Source organism: Doryrhamphus excisus, linkage group LG13 (assembly GCF_037039965.1).
Source record: "Doryrhamphus excisus strain RoL-2023G ecotype Guam linkage group LG13, RoL_Dexc_Guam_v1.1, whole genome shotgun sequence".
NCBI classification, from domain to species: domain Eukaryota; kingdom Metazoa; phylum Chordata; class Actinopteri; order Syngnathiformes; family Syngnathidae; genus Doryrhamphus; species Doryrhamphus excisus.
Genome location: NC_136369.1, coordinates 18,625,412 through 18,643,331, shown reverse-complemented (window position 1 = coordinate 18,643,331; position 17,920 = coordinate 18,625,412). Strand labels below are relative to the sequence as shown.

At 40.3% G+C, this 17,920-nt stretch overlaps 1 protein-coding gene across 8 annotated transcripts in view; it reads right to left on the bottom strand.

Annotated features, from left to right (window-relative positions):
• The window catches only part of chd9 (chromodomain helicase DNA binding protein 9), a 98,053-nt gene that overhangs the window by 61,362 nt on the left and 18,771 nt on the right, over positions 1–17,920 (bottom strand). Inside the window, exon 1 of one of the 8 annotated variants that reach the window (XM_058089457.2) lies at positions 3,687–4,001. The exons of 6 other annotated variants lie outside the window; for them this stretch is intronic. Coding sequence is in view for 1 of the 2 variants with exons in the window: in XM_058089455.2 (XP_057945438.2) it covers positions 3,222–3,251 (30 nt within the window). In the remaining variant the exon portion in view is untranslated. Of the gene's footprint in view, positions 1–3,221; positions 3,353–3,686; positions 4,002–17,920 lie in introns of those variants that run through there. One more of the 8 variants, XM_058089455.2, reaches the window with a different exon arrangement.

The following is a 17,920-nucleotide window of genomic DNA, read 5'->3' as shown; positions in this document are numbered from 1 at the left end:
TATTTAAAAAGTCAGGTTTTCTGTACTCCAACTACAAAATATTCCATTCAATAATATTGAATCGTTCATCGTTCCCAGCTGTCTTCGGAAAAGAGGCGGGGTACACCCTGGACTGGTGGCCAGCCAATCACAGGGCACATATAGACAAACAACCATGCACACTCACATTCATACCTATGGACAATTTGGAGTCGCTAATTAACCTAGCATGTTTGTGGGAGGAAACCGGAGTACCCGGAGAAAACCCACGCATGCACGGGGAAAACATGTAAACTCCACACAGAGATGGCGAATGGTGGAATTGAACTCGGGTCTCCTAGCTGCGAGGCCTGTGTGCAAACCACTCCCCACTGTGCAGCACATTGAATCGTATATCGCAGAAATACATTTATCACAGTCAGGTACAAAGAAGGGACGACCGTAAAGTTGATATCGGAAGCACTCGTGCAGCCTCAACTTATTTTCAGTGGATACAAAACTTCTCTACAAGCTGTACACCGACTACTCTAAAGCACAAAAACAAAAATTTTTGCATGAGAATGCATACATTATGTATATGTGTGCTAACTGAGAAAACGGAAAAAGATGCTAACTGAGGCGTACTCTAACCAAGGTTCTACTGTATACAAAGATCCTACTAGGACTATTGTAAAACATTTTGTTCAGATTTGGACAGTTGCATAGCCAAACATTCTTGAGTCTTAAAGCACATTCAAGTTTAATTCCCAATCATACTGTCCCTTCAGAAGACATACTGTAATAAATAAATACATCTGCGCGCTAACCACATGACCACCGTGCAACCTAGAAAACATAATAATTGGGCTAATTTTAACAAATAATTTTGCATGACAATGCATACATTATGTACATGTGTGCTAACTGAGAAAACCGAAAAAGATGCAAACTGAGGCATACTCTAACCAAGGTTCTACTGTATACAAAGATTCTACTAGGACTATTATAAAACATTTTGTTTGGACAGTTGCATAGCCAAACATTCTTGAGTCGTAAAGCACATTCAAGTTTGATTCCCAATCATACTGTCCCTTCAGAAAACATACTGTAATAAATAAATAAATCTGCGCGCTAACCACATGACCACCGTGCAACCTAGAAAACATAATTGGGTTAATTTTAACAAATAATTTTGCATGACAATGCATACATTATGTACATGTGTGCTAACTCAGAAAACCGAAAAAGATGCAAACTGAGGCGTACTCTAACCAAGGTTCTACTGTATACAAAGATCCTACTAGGACTATTGTAAAACATTTTGTTCAGTTTTGGACAGTTGCATAGCCAAACATTCTTGAGTCGTAAAGCACATTCAAGTTTGATTCCCAATCATACTGTCCCTTCAGAAAACATACTGTAATAAATAAATAAATCTGCGCGCTAACCAGATGACCACCGTGCAGCCTAGAAAACATAATAATTGGGTTAATTTTAACAAAAATTTTTGCATGAGAACGCATACATTATGTATATGTGTGCTAACTGAGAAAACCGAAAAAGATGCTAACTGAGGCGTACTCTAACCAAGGTTCTACTGTATACAAAGATCATACTAGGACTATTCTAAAACATTTTGTTCAGTTTTGGACAGTTGCATAGCCAAACATTCTTGAGTCGTAAAGCACATTCAAGTTTAATTCCCAATCATACTGTCCCTTCAGAAGACATACTGTAATAAATAAATACATCTGCGCGCTAACCACATGACCACCGTGCAACCTAGAAAACATAATAATTGGGCTAATTTTAACAAATAATTTTGCATGACAATGCATACATTATGTACATGTGTGCTAACTGAGAAAACCGAAAAAGATGCAAACTGAGGCGTACTCTAACCAAGGTTCTACTGTATACAAAGATCCTACTAGGACTATTGTAAAACATTTTGTTCAGATTTGGACAGTTGCATAGCCAAACATTCTTGAGTCTTAAAGCACATTCAAGTTTAATTCCCAATCATACTGTCCCTTCAGAAAACATACTGTAATAAATAAATAAATCTGCGCGCTAACCACATGACCACCGTGCAGCCTAGAAAACATAATAATTGGGTTAATTTTAACAAAAAAATTTGCATGAGAACACATACATTATGTACATGTGTGCTAACTGAGAAAACCGAAAAAGATGCAAACTGAGGCGTACTCTAACCAAGGTTCTACTGTATACAAAGATCCTACTAGGACTATTCTAAAACATTTTGTTTGGACAGTTGCATAGCCAAACATTCTTGAGTCGTAAAGCACATTCAAGTTTGATTCCCAATCATACTGTCCCTTCAGAAGTTATACTGTAATAAATACGTGAGGGTTTGTACTCACAGACTAGCTCACAGTCTAGCTTGGACCTTTCCAGCAACATGTGTATGAACGTATGCATACTGGAGGGAAGCCAAGAACACGCACACACAAAAGCTGCATTATGACCCATCACGTGTTCAAACGCCACCGAGACTATTAGGTAGAAAAATTGACTGGATCAAGCTGGAATGTTCCCATTGAAGCGGATAGGAGGGGAGGGGCTGAAAGTAAAGCCTAGGAGTGGAGGAACATGAGAGCACATGCAGAATGAAAGAGAAGGAGAGAGTGGAGGGGGGGGGGGGTAAAAATATGAAAACAAGCAAGAAGCAAGGGGAAGGGAGAAGGGGGGGGGTACATGATAAAAATGCAGCAAAATTGAGAGCACTGCAGATGTGTAATGTAGTCTATAAATAACTGAAATTACAGCCTGCTCGTACTGCGATGACTTCTATCGCCCCGGGATGAAAAAGGAGGACTATTAAGACCTGAACTCGCCACGGAACAAGAGAATCAAAGGAATCATATTGTTTGGTTTTTTTGCTGACTTTCCACATTTGTAGGTCCCAACTCTTGAAGGGCACACATAGTACACAGTACACACATACACAGTACACACAGTACACACACTGTACAAGCAAATGAGAGAACGGCGAAGCGGCGGCCGACGGAACGAGGACTTTGATGGGCGGGTGGAAAGAATAGTGCACATGTCGGCTCTCCGTAAGCAAAGCATGAGTATGGAAGAAGAAGAGGAGGAGGAGGGGGGGGAGAGAAAAAAAAGCAGCAATGAGTTCAAGATGGCGGCGGTGCAGCATGAGTAGGTTGTTCAGTTCCTGCCTGGCTCCTCCCCCCTACCCCCCCCCTTTCACCGACCCCTCCCTCCCGAGGCTCACTTACCCTTCCTCTTGGCCTCTTCACTGTAGACATTTTCTTCCTCTTTTCCTCCCCCCCCCCGGGCAAGACTCCCTCCCTAACAAAAGCCTCTTTCGCCGGGTTTTTTCGTCCCCCCTCGCCGTTTTTCACACTTTTCAGCCTCTTCCTCTTGGACCCCCCCCACCCCTTCCCCGTGTCCCCTCCCTCCCTCTCTCTCCCTCTCACACACACTCTCTCTCTCCTCTTCTGGTTGGCCTCCCAACCCTCCTCTTCCTCCTCCTCCGCCGCCGCCAGCGGTCCGTTCGACTCCTCAAGGCGGGTGTGTGTGTGAGAACGCCGGATCCGTTTGTCTCCTCCCCCCACCCCCCCCACGCCTCCCCAAGCGGGCAGGGCTCAAGAGGAGCGCATGGGAGCTCCCTCACCCTCCCTCCCTCGCTCCCCCCTCTGTCTCTCTCTCTCTCTCTCTCTCGCTCTCTCTCACTCCCTCACCCCTTGCTTGTCTCTTCACAGGGTGATGCGGCGCTGTGGGCGGCAGAGGAGGTGAGTGGCAGTCCAGGAAGCGCTCATTCTGTTCGCCGTCCCCCCCTTTCGTCTCTCTAGTTTTCCTACCCTCCGTCCGACGCTCTCATTGATTCCTAGTCCGTCTCGATTCAGTCCTCTTCGTTGTGTCCTCGCCACCGCCGTCGTAGTCGTCGTAGTCGTCCTCGTGCGATGGGATAAGGTAGGTTTACTCTTTAAAAAAAAAAAAAAGCACACGAGGAAAACCTGCTTCTTGTTTGGATGTTTTTCCCTTCTTGTTCCCGGTGTTTTCCTCCCCGTGCCGCCCTCCCCTCTCGCTCCAGACTGCAGCAGGCGGCGCAGGCGGCAGGAAAATGAAAGCACAAAGCGGCAAAATGCATCAGCATGAATATTAGAGATGTCGTTAAAACCCAGGCTCGTTTCTCTCTCTCTCGCTCTCTCTCTCTCTCTCTCTCCAGCTCGCTCCCCCCTCTCGCTCTCTCTCTTTGTAAAAGGAAGTAGGCCAGCAGATGGTGCTAACAGTTATTACATTAACTTTCACAAATTAACCCTCAAACTGCCGCCTCTCTCTCTCCCTCGATGTCCTCTTTTTAAAAATGTACTTGAGCTTGTAACCAATAATGCGATGATTCATGTACAAAAAAACCTTGCAAAGTTCCCAGCAAATATCAGTTTACAGTTTAAACATCCATTACACACAAAGGGTGAGTAGTTTTACTTGATTTTAGTTTTATTGTACCGCGTTTAACTTAGTTTGATACCAATATGACTGTTGAAACTGCCCACGATGCCGAGATTGGGACAGGAAGTTGATCAATGGGTTCTGTTTAAAAAGGTACAGGCCAATAAATAGCACATCAACTGTTACAGTACAGTGCAGTACAATGCTCAGTACAATATATAATTTACCAAGTGGGCGTAAATAGGCAAAATGTACTATCTTCAATAATACCTAAAAAAGCCACCAAGTGACAGTATCGCTTTGCAAACACCACCCTGATTACATATTACATCCATTACACACAAAGGGTGAGTAGTTTTACTTGATTTTAGTTTTATTGTACCGCGTTTAACTTAGTTTGATACCAATATGACTGTTGAAACTGCCCACGATGCAGAGATTGGGACAGGAAGTTGATCAATGGGTTCTGTTTAAAAAGGTACAGGCCAATAAATAGCACATCAACTGTTACAGTACAGTGCAGTACAATGCTCAGTACAATATATAATGTACCAAGTGGGCGTAAATAGGCAAAATGTACTATCTTCAATAATACCTAAAAAAGCCACTAAGTGACAGTATCGCTTTGCAAACACCACTCTGAATACATATTACATCCATTACACACAAAGACTGAGTAGTTTTACTTGATTTTAGTTTTATTGAGTTTTATTTAGTTTTAGTTTTATAACAGAATCAGTGACAAAGGGCAGCCTTGGCGGAGGCCAACGTTACCGGAAACAGGCTCGACTTACTACTGGCAATGCGAACCAGACTTCTGCCCCGTTTGTACAAGGACCAGATAGCACGTAGTAACGCGCCACCAATCCCGTACTAAAAATACTCGCAGCGTAGTCGAGTCATACAAGAACGATAACAGTCGCATTTTATACAAAAATATTAGTTGATAGTATATCATAAAACAAATACGGCACACGCGTTAAAAAAAAGACGTGACACCACAACTCATGGTGCAAACACCACCCTCATTACATATTACATCCATTACGCACAAATGGTGAGTAGTTTTACTTGATTTTAGTTTTATTGTACCGTGTTTAACTTAGTTTTATACCTCGCCAGTTATATATGGTAACAGTTGCATTTTATACAAAAATATTAGTTGATAGTAAATAAAAAAAATTAACGTTGAAGCCATTTAGAAAGAAAATTTTTCTTAAATTTCCTCAGTCATCCATGAAATCATACCTATTATCTTATAAATAAGATAAATAAGATATTACCGCACCAGCTATGACTGGAAAAACAATGATCAACGTTTTTTGCCGCCTTTCCGATATGCTTTGTTTGTGTTTGGTTCCTATTGATTTGGTCCATCTAGGGCAGTATTCTCTGCTGGGTCGGGCTAAAAAAAAAAAAAAAAAAAAAAAAGTGGGTCGCAGAGCCGCAGGTCTATGCCTGGGCAATAATTAAATAAATAAATAATGAAATAACCCGATGTCCATGAATGCACCTCTTGCTCTTGTCTGTGCTATTCACTTTCTACGCCGCCACAGGATGCGTGCCACGGACTTGATGTGCCGTCTGTCCGACACACAGCTGCAGATATCGGTTGGAGAAGAGCGCACCGTAAACAGGACGGCGTCTCAGCGCTGCAGCTCACGTTGGGTTGCAAACATAAAAAGATATCTGAGAATTTTGAGCGAAAAAATTCCCATCCATGCCGTTGACGACAAAAAGCAGGATAACCACAGAACCAAAAATCGCGACTTTTTCCTGTGTCATTCCTGATTAAATACGGAGATCTAACCTGGGCAGCACAGTGCCCACGATACCAAAAGTTGATCAATGGGTTCTGTTTAAAAAGGTACAGGGACGTAAATAGGCAGAATATACTATCTTCAATAATACCTAAAAAAGCCACCAAGTGACAGTATCGCTCTGGAAACACCACCCTGATTACATATTACATCCATTACACACAAAGGGCGAGTAGTTTTACTTTATTTTAGTTTTATTGTACCGTGTTTAACTTAGTTTTATACCAATATGACTGTTGAAAATGTGACTGAGGGTGCTATAGTTTAAGCCTGGAACCAAATTAATTCTCACTTTGACATTACTTTCCGATGAGAGACTGTTTATGATCATTCATTTTGAAAATTAAATAAAATTAAAGCTAAAACAGCTTTGAAGTCAACTATAGCCAAGAAACAGTTTGTGGACTTTAGAGGATCAACTGAATTTAGAAATGAAAGTCCTTTCAACCTCAGAGGCAATGAGGACTTTCTTTTTGTGGGGGGGTCGAGACCTGGGGTCCTGACTATGAATCCTGAACAACAAAAAAACTAAAGAATCCAAGAGAGGAAGTGCAAGCTTTTCCTGGGGTCCAGAAGCGGCAGTTTACAAGAGGATCTGGCCTTTCGATGACTCCCGACGCAGGCGGCCATGTGCAACAGCTGGCACATGGCGCCGGGAACGAGGAGACACATGGCTGGCCCGTTGCCAGGTACAGTGCAGCGGACAGCGCTGGTCCGGGGCCTCACAGGCGAGCGACAGGGAGGCCGTTGGCTTTGGAATCTTACGTTATAGAGAGGCGCTACTATCCATAATGACAAACTGCACCATAAAGGCGAGTCATGTGACAGGCGGTGTGTGTGTGTGTGAGGGGGGGCGGGATTAGCAAACATGAACAAAACAGTCATTCAAACATTAGCCAGCCTTCGAAAACCAGTCAGCAAGAACCGGTGTTTGAATATTAAATGTCCAATGTTGAAGTCATGTCAATAAACATTTGTATGGCTGACCAACAGCAGTGGTGTCTTGATCTCTTTGAAAACAAACAACAGCAACAACAACAACAACAGCAACAACAACAACCGAAACGGCAGTGGCATCATCAGATCCACCTGCCAGGCCTCGCTTTTTTGGAGTTTGGACTTTAAAACAGAGGCCGTGTGCTCGCTGGAAGCGGAGGAGCGGAGTCCCCGTCCAAGCTGAGCAAATGTATCGTCTGATAACGCCCAGCAGGGTACAAGCGCTTTGGCAATTGCACACACACACAGCGATAGCACAACAGGTGGTAAAGCTTATGTACAGTATGTAAGCATATGGTGAGGTTTTGTGTGATAAAAATGTATTGTACAGAATGCAACGTTAAAAATGGAGGGGTCATTTTTTTTTTTTTTACATATTAAAGAACACCAACACCAACTATTAGCGTTAAAAACAACAAGTCATTGAATGACTAATGTGATTACTCGTCACCGTGGAAACAAGGCAACACAGAAGAATAGAACATTTTACATATATAAGTGACATATGATGAAATATTTAATAGCGCAAGCTGTTGTACCTGGGGCTTGCAATAATAACATAGACTTTCTTTATTGCACAATAACACAGCAGTGAAATTGCCAACGAAATGTTGTTGCCTGGCTCCCATGTAATAATAAATAATAAATAATAAATAATAAATAATAAATAATAAATAATAAATAATAAATAATAAATAATAAATAATAAATAATAAATAATAAATAATAAATAATAAATAATAAATAATAAATAATAATAAATAATAAATAATAAATAATAATAAATAAATTAAATAAATTAAATATATTAAATATATTAAATATATAATATAATATTTATATTTATAATATATAATATATAATATAAAATAAATAAGTGGAGAATAAATAGATTACATCAAATATGTCGAATGTCGTTGCCTGGCTCCCACGTAATAATTGATAAAAAAATTAAAAAATAATAATGTGTAGAATAAATATATCAAATATGAACAATGTACAGCGTGAACAGTAATTTGTACAAATAATTTAGTGGCGAATGGAGAATAAATAGATTACATCAAATATGTTGAATGTCGTTGCCTCGCTCCCATGTAATAATAGATAAAAATAAAAAATAAAAAATAAAAAATAAAACAAATAATAATGTGTAGAATAAAAATATCAAATATGAACAATATACTGCGTAAACAGTCATTTAAATAATTTAGAATAAATAACTAAATTATTGAGTGTCTCCCTCACATACTTTTACATGATATTATATATCATAAAGCTATGAGCATGAAAAACAACAACATTGCTTCAGCTCCACCGGCAACATAAGCGTTAAATATGCAAAACCAGCCCGCACAGCTCTTTGCTGGAGGGCGTGGCTTCCTCTCAAAGCAGATAGGAGGGGGGAGGATGAGGAGGAGGTGGCGGGGGGCTGGGTATGGGCGGGAGGCGGTACAGGAAGTGAGACGGGGGAGGGTGGGCTGGATACAGAGCCACAGGTGTCAGTCTCTCTGGAGGCTGCATGACTTTCTCGTCACGGCGTCGCAACAGGAGGCTTTTTCTTTTTTTCTACTTCTGACTGAACTCGCCCCCGAAAAAGGGAAGAGAGAATGAAGATGGGTGATTGGCATTAAATAAAGAAGATCATGTGATGATTTATGTAAGGACGTTTACAGTGGAAGCTTTAAAAAGGTGAATTTCCTGGGAAAAATATTATTAATATGTACCCCTAAGTTTGATGACATCACTAATATGTGCATAACATAGCCTTCACGTCAAAATCATGTGACTCAAACATGTCATATGATTAAGAGAAACTAATTTAGAACAAATAAATTAAAGGCTAACTAGTCAGGTTAGTAGCTTGCTATATGCTACAAACGCCAGCAGTCTCTTATGTCCCTATAGTGATCCCATAGCATGTGCATTAGTGTTGCATAATGTAGTGTAAACAAATAATAGACTATAGGGGTGTTACTTCATGACTACAGAGCTCTAACAACAGTTATCTAGTCTGGAACCATTCATTCATTTTCCACCGCTTATCCTCACAAGGTCGCGGGGGATGCTGGTTCTCACAGAAGGCCTTCTTGACACACACTCACATAGCACAATCACAGTTGCGTTAGTATGACACACAGTATGACACCGTAAGGAGTTATGGGAAAAAAGACCTATTAGATATGATTGTAATATCTATAGATTCAATGTAATAGATTGTCACAGAAGGCCTTCTTGACACACACTCACATAGCACAATCACAGTTGCGTTAGAATGACACACAGTATGACACCGTAAGGAGTTATGGGAAAAATACCTATTAGATATGATTTTTATATCTATAGATTCAGTGTAATAGATTCTCGCAGAAGGCCTTCTTGACACATACTCACATAGCACAATCACAGTTGCGTTAGTATGACACACAGTATGACACCGTAAGGAGTTGTGGGAAAAATACCTATTAGATATGATTTTTATATCTATAGATTCAGTGTAATAGATTCTCGCAGAAGGCCTTCTTGACACACACTCACATAGCACAATCACAGTTGCGTTAGTATGACACACAGTATGACACCGTAAGGAATTATGGGAAAAGAAGAAGAAGACCTATTAGAAATGATTGTTATATATATAGATTCAGTGTAATGGATTCTCACAGAAGGCCTTCTTGACACACACTCACATAGCACAATCACAGTTGCGTTAGTATGACACACAGCATGACACCGTAAGGAGTTATGGGAAAAGAAGAAGACCGATTATATATGATTGTTATAGATATAGATTCAGTGTAATAGATTCTCACAGAAGGCCTTCCTGACATACACTCACATAGCACAATCACAGTTGCATTAGTATGACGCACAGTATGACACAGTAAGGAGTTATGGGAAAAGAAGAAGACCTATTAGATATGATTGTTATAGATATAGATTCAGTTTAATAGATTCTCACAGAAGGCCTTCTTGACACACACTCACATAGCACAATCGCAGTTGCGTTACACGTACATATGGCACACAAAAGATGCATTGTTCTCACTCACACAAGCTTCACATTCACTTCTACACAAACTTAACATTCACATTTCATTCTGGGTTCCTTCCCCAAGCTTAACAAAAAGTTTATTCATTCATTCATCATATCGTCACAAGGGTCGCGGGGGGTGCTGGAGCCTATCCCAGCTGTCTTCGGGCGAGAGGCGGGGTATGGATAATTTGGAGTCGACAATTAACCTAGCATATTTTTAGAATGTGGGAGGAAACCTGAGTACCCGGAGAAAACCCACACATGCACGGGAAGAAGAACATGCAAACTCCACACAGAGATGCCCGAGGGTGGAATTGAACTCGGGTCTCCTAGCTGTGACATCAACAGCATACGGGGAGTTGCATTCAACAGCAGCAAGAGATTTTAATGTTAACTGTTGTTAGCATCTTTTTTTTACACCCGTGTGACATTTAAGAATGTCGAAGCGTGACGCCCATTTACACCTCACATTAAATTCATGATGACATTTAATACTTTTCCCACATTTTTATTACTGTTAAGAATGTTAAAGTGTGACTTAAAATGTACCTGTGCAGTCAATAAAAACTTTTTTTTTGCGGTTAATAGTATTTTTATGATTTCCTCCGGTAAATTGAGTATGTGATCGACGTTCCAGTCACAGTAAGATTTATAAAATCGCATTTTAAGTTACAGGTAAGAAATATCTTATACTGGATTTTGGGCTTCACTATTCATAAATTAACTCATTCGATATACTTATACGTTTTAATGGACCCGGATACCTGAGCCCAATTAATATGTCTTTAATATATGTCTTCTATACATTACCAAAACTTATTTAAATTTATTTCACATAGACCAGGAGCTTACTCGTCGACAATAGCAGCATAAAAACAACAACAACACTTAAAACGTCTACTCTCATTGGCATGGTTGTATCTTCCAGCACAGAACTTGTAGTCCAGACCGCTAACGAGACGTCGGGTTACTCTGCCAATTATATTTTTTTTGTGTTAGCTGCTACAATAACAATGTTACTGTATTTTTATTTTTTATTTTTATTTTTTATAATTATTTTTTTCCATCAAAATAGGGAACTCCCATGACGTGCATTGTTAGCTATCTTATTCTAACTTGTTTTCTGTCGTTAGAAAGCTCAAAAAAGGGAAAGAAATGTGTTTCATATAAGGATTGTGAATAATGGGATAGAGTCTTCAGCACCCGGGGGGGTGGGGGGGGGGGGGCATTATGACCTGCACTCGGTTGTCTCTGAAGCCTGAAAATGAGAGGCTGGTATTTATCAGTACAAAATTGACTCTGTAGGCCTTTTGTATGTTCCTGTTCCTTGTATGTTTATGATTGCATGTTTATTTTTTTGTTTATTTTTAATTAAAAATTTGAACTGAAAGCCTTAATAACAAAGTGCAAAAAAAATTGTTTTCAGGGATTTCAATAATGATAAAAATAAACTTGATTATCATTTTGACCATAATGGTACAGTCCTAACCGAGCCATTAAATGAGTGAGAATAGCTGAAAATGAATGAAAAATGTTGATGCTCATAATGAGTCAGGTTCTTGTTGTATCAAAGAGATGCAAGTAAAAGTGAAAGATAAAAGCAAACATGAAACACTGCATTGCATTCTCAACTAATTCAAAGCACAAACATGCTATCAACGAACTTTCACTCATGTTGTACGGTATAACGGTTGAGGCTACCACAGCCCAACAGATCATTATGACTGCACCGGACCCCCTTCTGCTATCTGGCCTAGTCTACTGTGACCACACAGACCGAATCAGAGCACACAGTTGCACAGAAACAGGATTCAGTTCTACCCAAAACAAGACATTTACAGTGCCGGTTGGTGCAGATGCTACACCGCCGACCACAATAAACTTCTGTGTGCTGCTAATTTACATAAACGCCCGACTAAGTTTACCAATACATCGAAGCCGCGAGCCCCTTTAAAACAAAAAACAACAACAGCAAGACACGCATAAACACGAGTGCAAGCAGATCAGGGTGGAGTGTTTCCGGTATAACAGGTTGAAACTCCTCTTTATGTCATGACAGGGCTGAACACTGTGGGTGGGTGGGTGGTTAGGGGGGGGGGGGGGGGGGCAATGGGTCGAATGCTAATGGTTTGGTTTATTTCCAACATACCTACCGAAATGCCATCACAGAACATTATACACACATGAAAAGAAGCACGAATGAACCTACTCCATGTCTCGGCAATTACTGAATGTGTTCACTGCGGTGATGCAACCGACAATTATTTTCTTAATCCAAAAGAAATGTAACTTACAGACTTCTACCCCTCCCCCCTCGATGCTTTGAACTCCAAGGTTGAAACAATGACGCGGCTAATTTATGGCTAAAAGAACTACAGTTCCCATGATGCTTAGTCTGTACCAGTAGTAATCACATTTTTTCTTTTGATCGGACAAATCTTAAATAAATTTGATCAAGTGTAGAATTAATACAGTTGTTGAACTGCAGTGAAATAAAGCGCCTCACATGTCACTCGTCTGAGATATTGAATGACGCTGGGGGCACTAAGTGTAAGAATTGCAAGGTTTATAGCGTGTTTTTTCTGTGTAAATATTCCGTGTTATAACATGGACACCTGTGGCTCTTTAACTTTGGGGGGCACGTCTTACATTTCAAGTGTGCTCAATCCAGAATTTTAGGTCATTTGAAACGGCGGTCAAGTGGTTAGCGTGCAGACCTTACAGCTAGGAGACCAGGGTTCGATTCCATGCATGTTCTCCCTGTGCATGCATGGGTTTTCTCCGGGTACTCCAGTTTCCTCCCACATTCCAAAAACATGCTAGGTTAATTAGCGACTCCAAATTGTCCATAGGTATGAATGTGAGTGTGAATGGTTGTTTGTCTATATGAGCCCTGTGATTGGCTGGCGACCAGTCCAGGGTGTACCCCGCCTCTCTAGCCCGAAGACAGCTGTGATAGGCTCCAGCACCCTCCGCAACCCATGTGAGGATAAGCGGTAGAAAATGAATGAATATTTAGATTAATGAAATAATCGGTTAGGCCAGACCAAGGGTCTACAACTCACGGCTCCGCAACTGAACGATACAGGCGACGTTACCTTTAATTTAGTGGTCAAATAGGTTTTGTGGCTACGAGTAGGGTTTAATTTGGTAAAAACAGGCTCAAATGTCTCTCTTTTTATGTTGTGCCGGCATACCGATGTTTCAGATGTAATAATTTTCCACTCTTGTTGAAAGAAAATGCTATATATAATATAATCTGCATAGTCTTAGCAAGTATACCAAGTTAATAACATCTAAAAAAAAGTACAACTTCTACATCAAAAATTGAACATAACGATATTACCAACTTTTTCTTCGTTCATATCTGTGTCCTATTTCGTAACACTGCTAACTTTCTCCAACACCTTAAATAAAAAACTGTTTAAGATGGATTAGTCCTTGCAAGAAGTGCTTAAAGGTTCATCTTTTCGGGTCTGGTAGCAAGAGGTCAATCGTCCATAAACAGTGCAACAATTATACAGAACAGTGGGCCCCATTCTCAACACTTTCCTGTACTTTATCACACTAAATGTGTTGCTGTTTCACGCTCAGTAAAGCTGTAAAATAGAGCAGCAGTAACAATTTAAGGTGATTTTAATGGTACTAATCATTCATTCGTTCATTCATTTTCTACTGCTTATCCTCAGGAGGGTCGCGGGGGTGCTGGCGAGAGGCGGGGTACACCCTGGATTTGTCGCTAGCCAATCACAGGGCACATATAGACAAACAAGCATTCACACTCACATTCATACCTATGGACAATTTGGAGTTAACAATTAACCTAGCATGTTTTTGGAATGTGGGAGGAAACCACACAGAGATGGGGTGGAATCGAACTCGGGTCTCCTAGCTGTGAGGCCTACGCGCTAACTACTCGCCACGCAGCCCCAAAACAAAGATCAGAAATAAAAGTTTGTGCCTAACTTTTTCTGTTTGTTAGTAATCAACAGTAGAACACAGATTAAGTTCCAGGAAAATATCAGTTCCTAACTAAAAACACTTTGACACAAATATTTCTTGCCTTTGTACATATTTGGTATTGAGTGAGTTAATTGGCTCCTTGTTACAGCAAGAAAGGAAAAATGTAAACTCCACACAGAGATGGGGTGGAATCAAACTCGGGTCCCCTAGCTGTGAGGCCTACGCAGCTAACCACTCGCCGTGCAGTCCCAAAACAAAGATCATAAATAAAAGTTTGTGCCTAACTTTTTCTGTTTGTTAGTAATCAACAGTAGAACACAGATTAAGTTCCAGGAAAATATAAGTTCCTAACTAAAAACACTTTGACACAAATATTTCTTGCCTTTGTACATATTTGGAATTGAGTGAGTTAATTGGCTTCTTGTTACAGCAAGAAAGGAAAAATGTAAACTCCACACAGAGATGGCGTGGAATCGAACTCAGGTTTCCTAGCTGTGAGGCCTACGCAGCTAACCACTCGCCACGCAGCCCCAAAACAAAGATCAGAAATAAAAGTTTGTGTCTAACTTTTTGTGTTTGTTAGTAATCAACAGTAGAACACAGATTAAGTTCCAGGAAAATATAAGTTCCTAACTAAAAACACTTTTAGACACAAATATTTCTTGCCTTTGTACATATTTGGTATTGAGTGGGTTAATTGGCTCCTTGTTACAGCAAGAAAGGAAAAATGTAAACTCCACACAGAGATGGGGTGGAATCAAACTCGGGTCCCCTAGCTGTGAGGCCTACGCAGCTAACCACTCGCCGTGCAGTCCCAAAACAAAGATCATAAATAAAAGTTTGTGCCTAACTTTTTCTGTTTGTTAGTAATCAACAGTAGAACACAGATTAAGTTCCAGGAAAATATCAGTTCCTAACTAAAAACACTTTGACACAAATATTTCTTGCCTTTGTACATATTTGGAATTGAGTGAGTTAATTGGCTCCTTGTTACAGCAAGAAAGGAGAACATGTAAACGCCAAACAGAGATGGGGTGGAATTGAACTCGGGTCTCCTAGCTGTGAGGCCTACGCGCCAACCACTCGCCATGCAGCCCCAAAACAAAGATCAGAAATAAAAGTTTGTGTCTAACTTTTTGTGTTTGTGAGTAATCAACAGTAGAACACAGATTAATTTCCAGGAAAATATCAGTTCCTAACTAAAAACACTTTTAGACACAAATATTTCTTGCCTTTGTACATACGTATTTGTTGTTGAGTGAGTTAATTGGCTCCTTGTTACAGCAAGAAAGGAAAAATGTAAACTCCACACGGAGATGGGGTGGAATCAAACTCAAAATCAAAATTTTGGTGGGCTTCTTGGAAAACTCAATCCTGATTCAAACATAGCTAGGTTGAGCGTCGCAATTCAGATTTTTTTGTCCGTCATGCATTTTCAGATCGTAATCAGGTCTTTCCCAAATGCGAATTAACATCGGATCTGGATCAGATGACAGCCAGTGTGACTCCAGTGTAAACAGAGATTTCCGTGCCAACACACCCAAGGTGAATACAAAACACACCATTGGTTCATCAAAGCGCTAAATCTATTAGAACTAAATGAAAATGAATGGCAGCAATGGCCTGTTGTGTCCCAATCCAGAGTTTTAGGAATGATGCCTTCAAGTACGAGGTATTTTTTACATGTCATTTGCATCGGTCATAAACTCAGTGTTGCTTTATGACCCAAAATAGTACAAGTTGGTGCGATCGAGAAGAGGCCTGATTTTTGTAGGTTTGGTTGCATCGTATGTAAAACGACCGTAATGTATTAATGCATAGCACTTATGGCGTCTTTGTGTAACTTAAGGGCGAGTTACATTCTGTCTGGTTGCTCTGACATCATATTATTTACATAACCAACATAATTATGGCCACCACGTGGAACCCTGATCAGGGTTAAGAACAGACAATCCAAAATGAACCATCTTTAAGTTGGAGGGGGGTTGATGAACTCAGCATTTCCAGACGTTCACAACTCCTCCATTATTGCAGAAGAGCTAAAAGGGGGAGGGGTGGAAAACGAGCCCCGTCCAAAGACAGGCTGGCACGTGCGCACGATGAACATGTTCCGGCAAGATGCACGTGCGCACCATTAAGGATTTTTCACTCGCTTCGATTCCCCGACTGTGATGACAAGACTGAAAATTGCAAAGCAGGTGTCAGTGGAACGATGTCCACCCGGAAGTGTAGGAGCCAACCGGTCTAACGACAAGAGAACGCTATGATGAGCAGGAAGCTGGGAAGCAGGCGCCACACTTCCAGGACAAAAAATGCATTGCATAGAATGCAGACCACGCGTGTCTGGTCGATGCCGTTAATGTCTACAGTCATCGGTGTATTCCAGTTGACTATGTTTCCGACATCTTAGAACTTAATCGATTGTCTTACAACCAATTAAACACAGACAAATGTAGTCCGGAATGCTGGAGGAAAAAAATAATACTGGTTCTACAAAATATCAAAGACTGATCCAAAAATATCGGATTATTATTTTGATGGGAATCACAAGCCATGAGTTTTTCTCTTTCCGAATGGAATCTTTCCGTATGACCTTTCCGAAAACAATGGTATCCATAGAAAGGAATATTCCAATCGCGTGTCTACATGCGGCGCTATAATCAACCAGAATAGTCAATGGGGCATGCCCAGTAAAACGTAAACATCAACATCATGTGATACCGACTTCCTCGCGTTTTTCTTTCACTTGTTATTCCCAGTTTTTCCTTTGTCCAGTCTTGAAATTTTGTTTGGATTAAAAACAAACTTTCCAAAGCAGTCCAGTGCCGATTCCTCGCCTCCATTTTTAAAACCAAAGAACGTCTCGAACTGCGTGTTACGTCATATCGAGAACGCACCCGGGATAAATTTAAAACAGGAAAAGATCAAATTCAATCTTGCTAATATTTTATAATTAAACTCGGGACATGTTTTATATAGATATATATTTTCTTTTTTTAATAAAAGTGGACTTGTGAATGGCGTATAGAAGGGTTTAGATTCTGTTCCACAGATGGCGCTAATGCACACCAAAGCTGCTTGCCAACCGCCAATAAACAACAGAAGAAGAAAAACAGAACGCAGTCTGACAACTTTCCATTTGAGAGGATACAAGATACCTCAATCGGATTGGGGAAAGGAATATTCCATATATATTCATTCGGATTGGCACTTTTCTTTCGGAATGAGGTGAATACAAAAGGTTCGATTCTTTCCGTTTGAGCGAATAAACCGAATGGAATTGGAATATTTGGGTCCATGTATACGTGGCTACTATATGGGGAACTATGGCGCTTGGCTCTCACAGTACTTCTGTAGTTAATATAGTACTTTTATCATAAGAGGTGTGTCCAACCCAATATACATGTACAATGTATACACAAATAAAACCAATTCAATCAGAGCAAAATTCAACATACATAGCGTTTTTTTTACTTTCTTTTTTCATACTACCTTAAATATACAGTTAATGTGAGCCTCTAAAACCAGTTATATTCACTATTTACACATGACTCAGCCTCTGTGAAAGAAAACAGTGAAGGGAGTGAACACTAAAAGGCAGTTTGAGTCTTCAGTTAGGGAAAAAAAAAAAAAACAACAAAAGTTGCAACGTTTGCCTCCATGGGAACAAGCTAATGACTTCCTGTGGTTTTTAACCTTCATGTTGGAG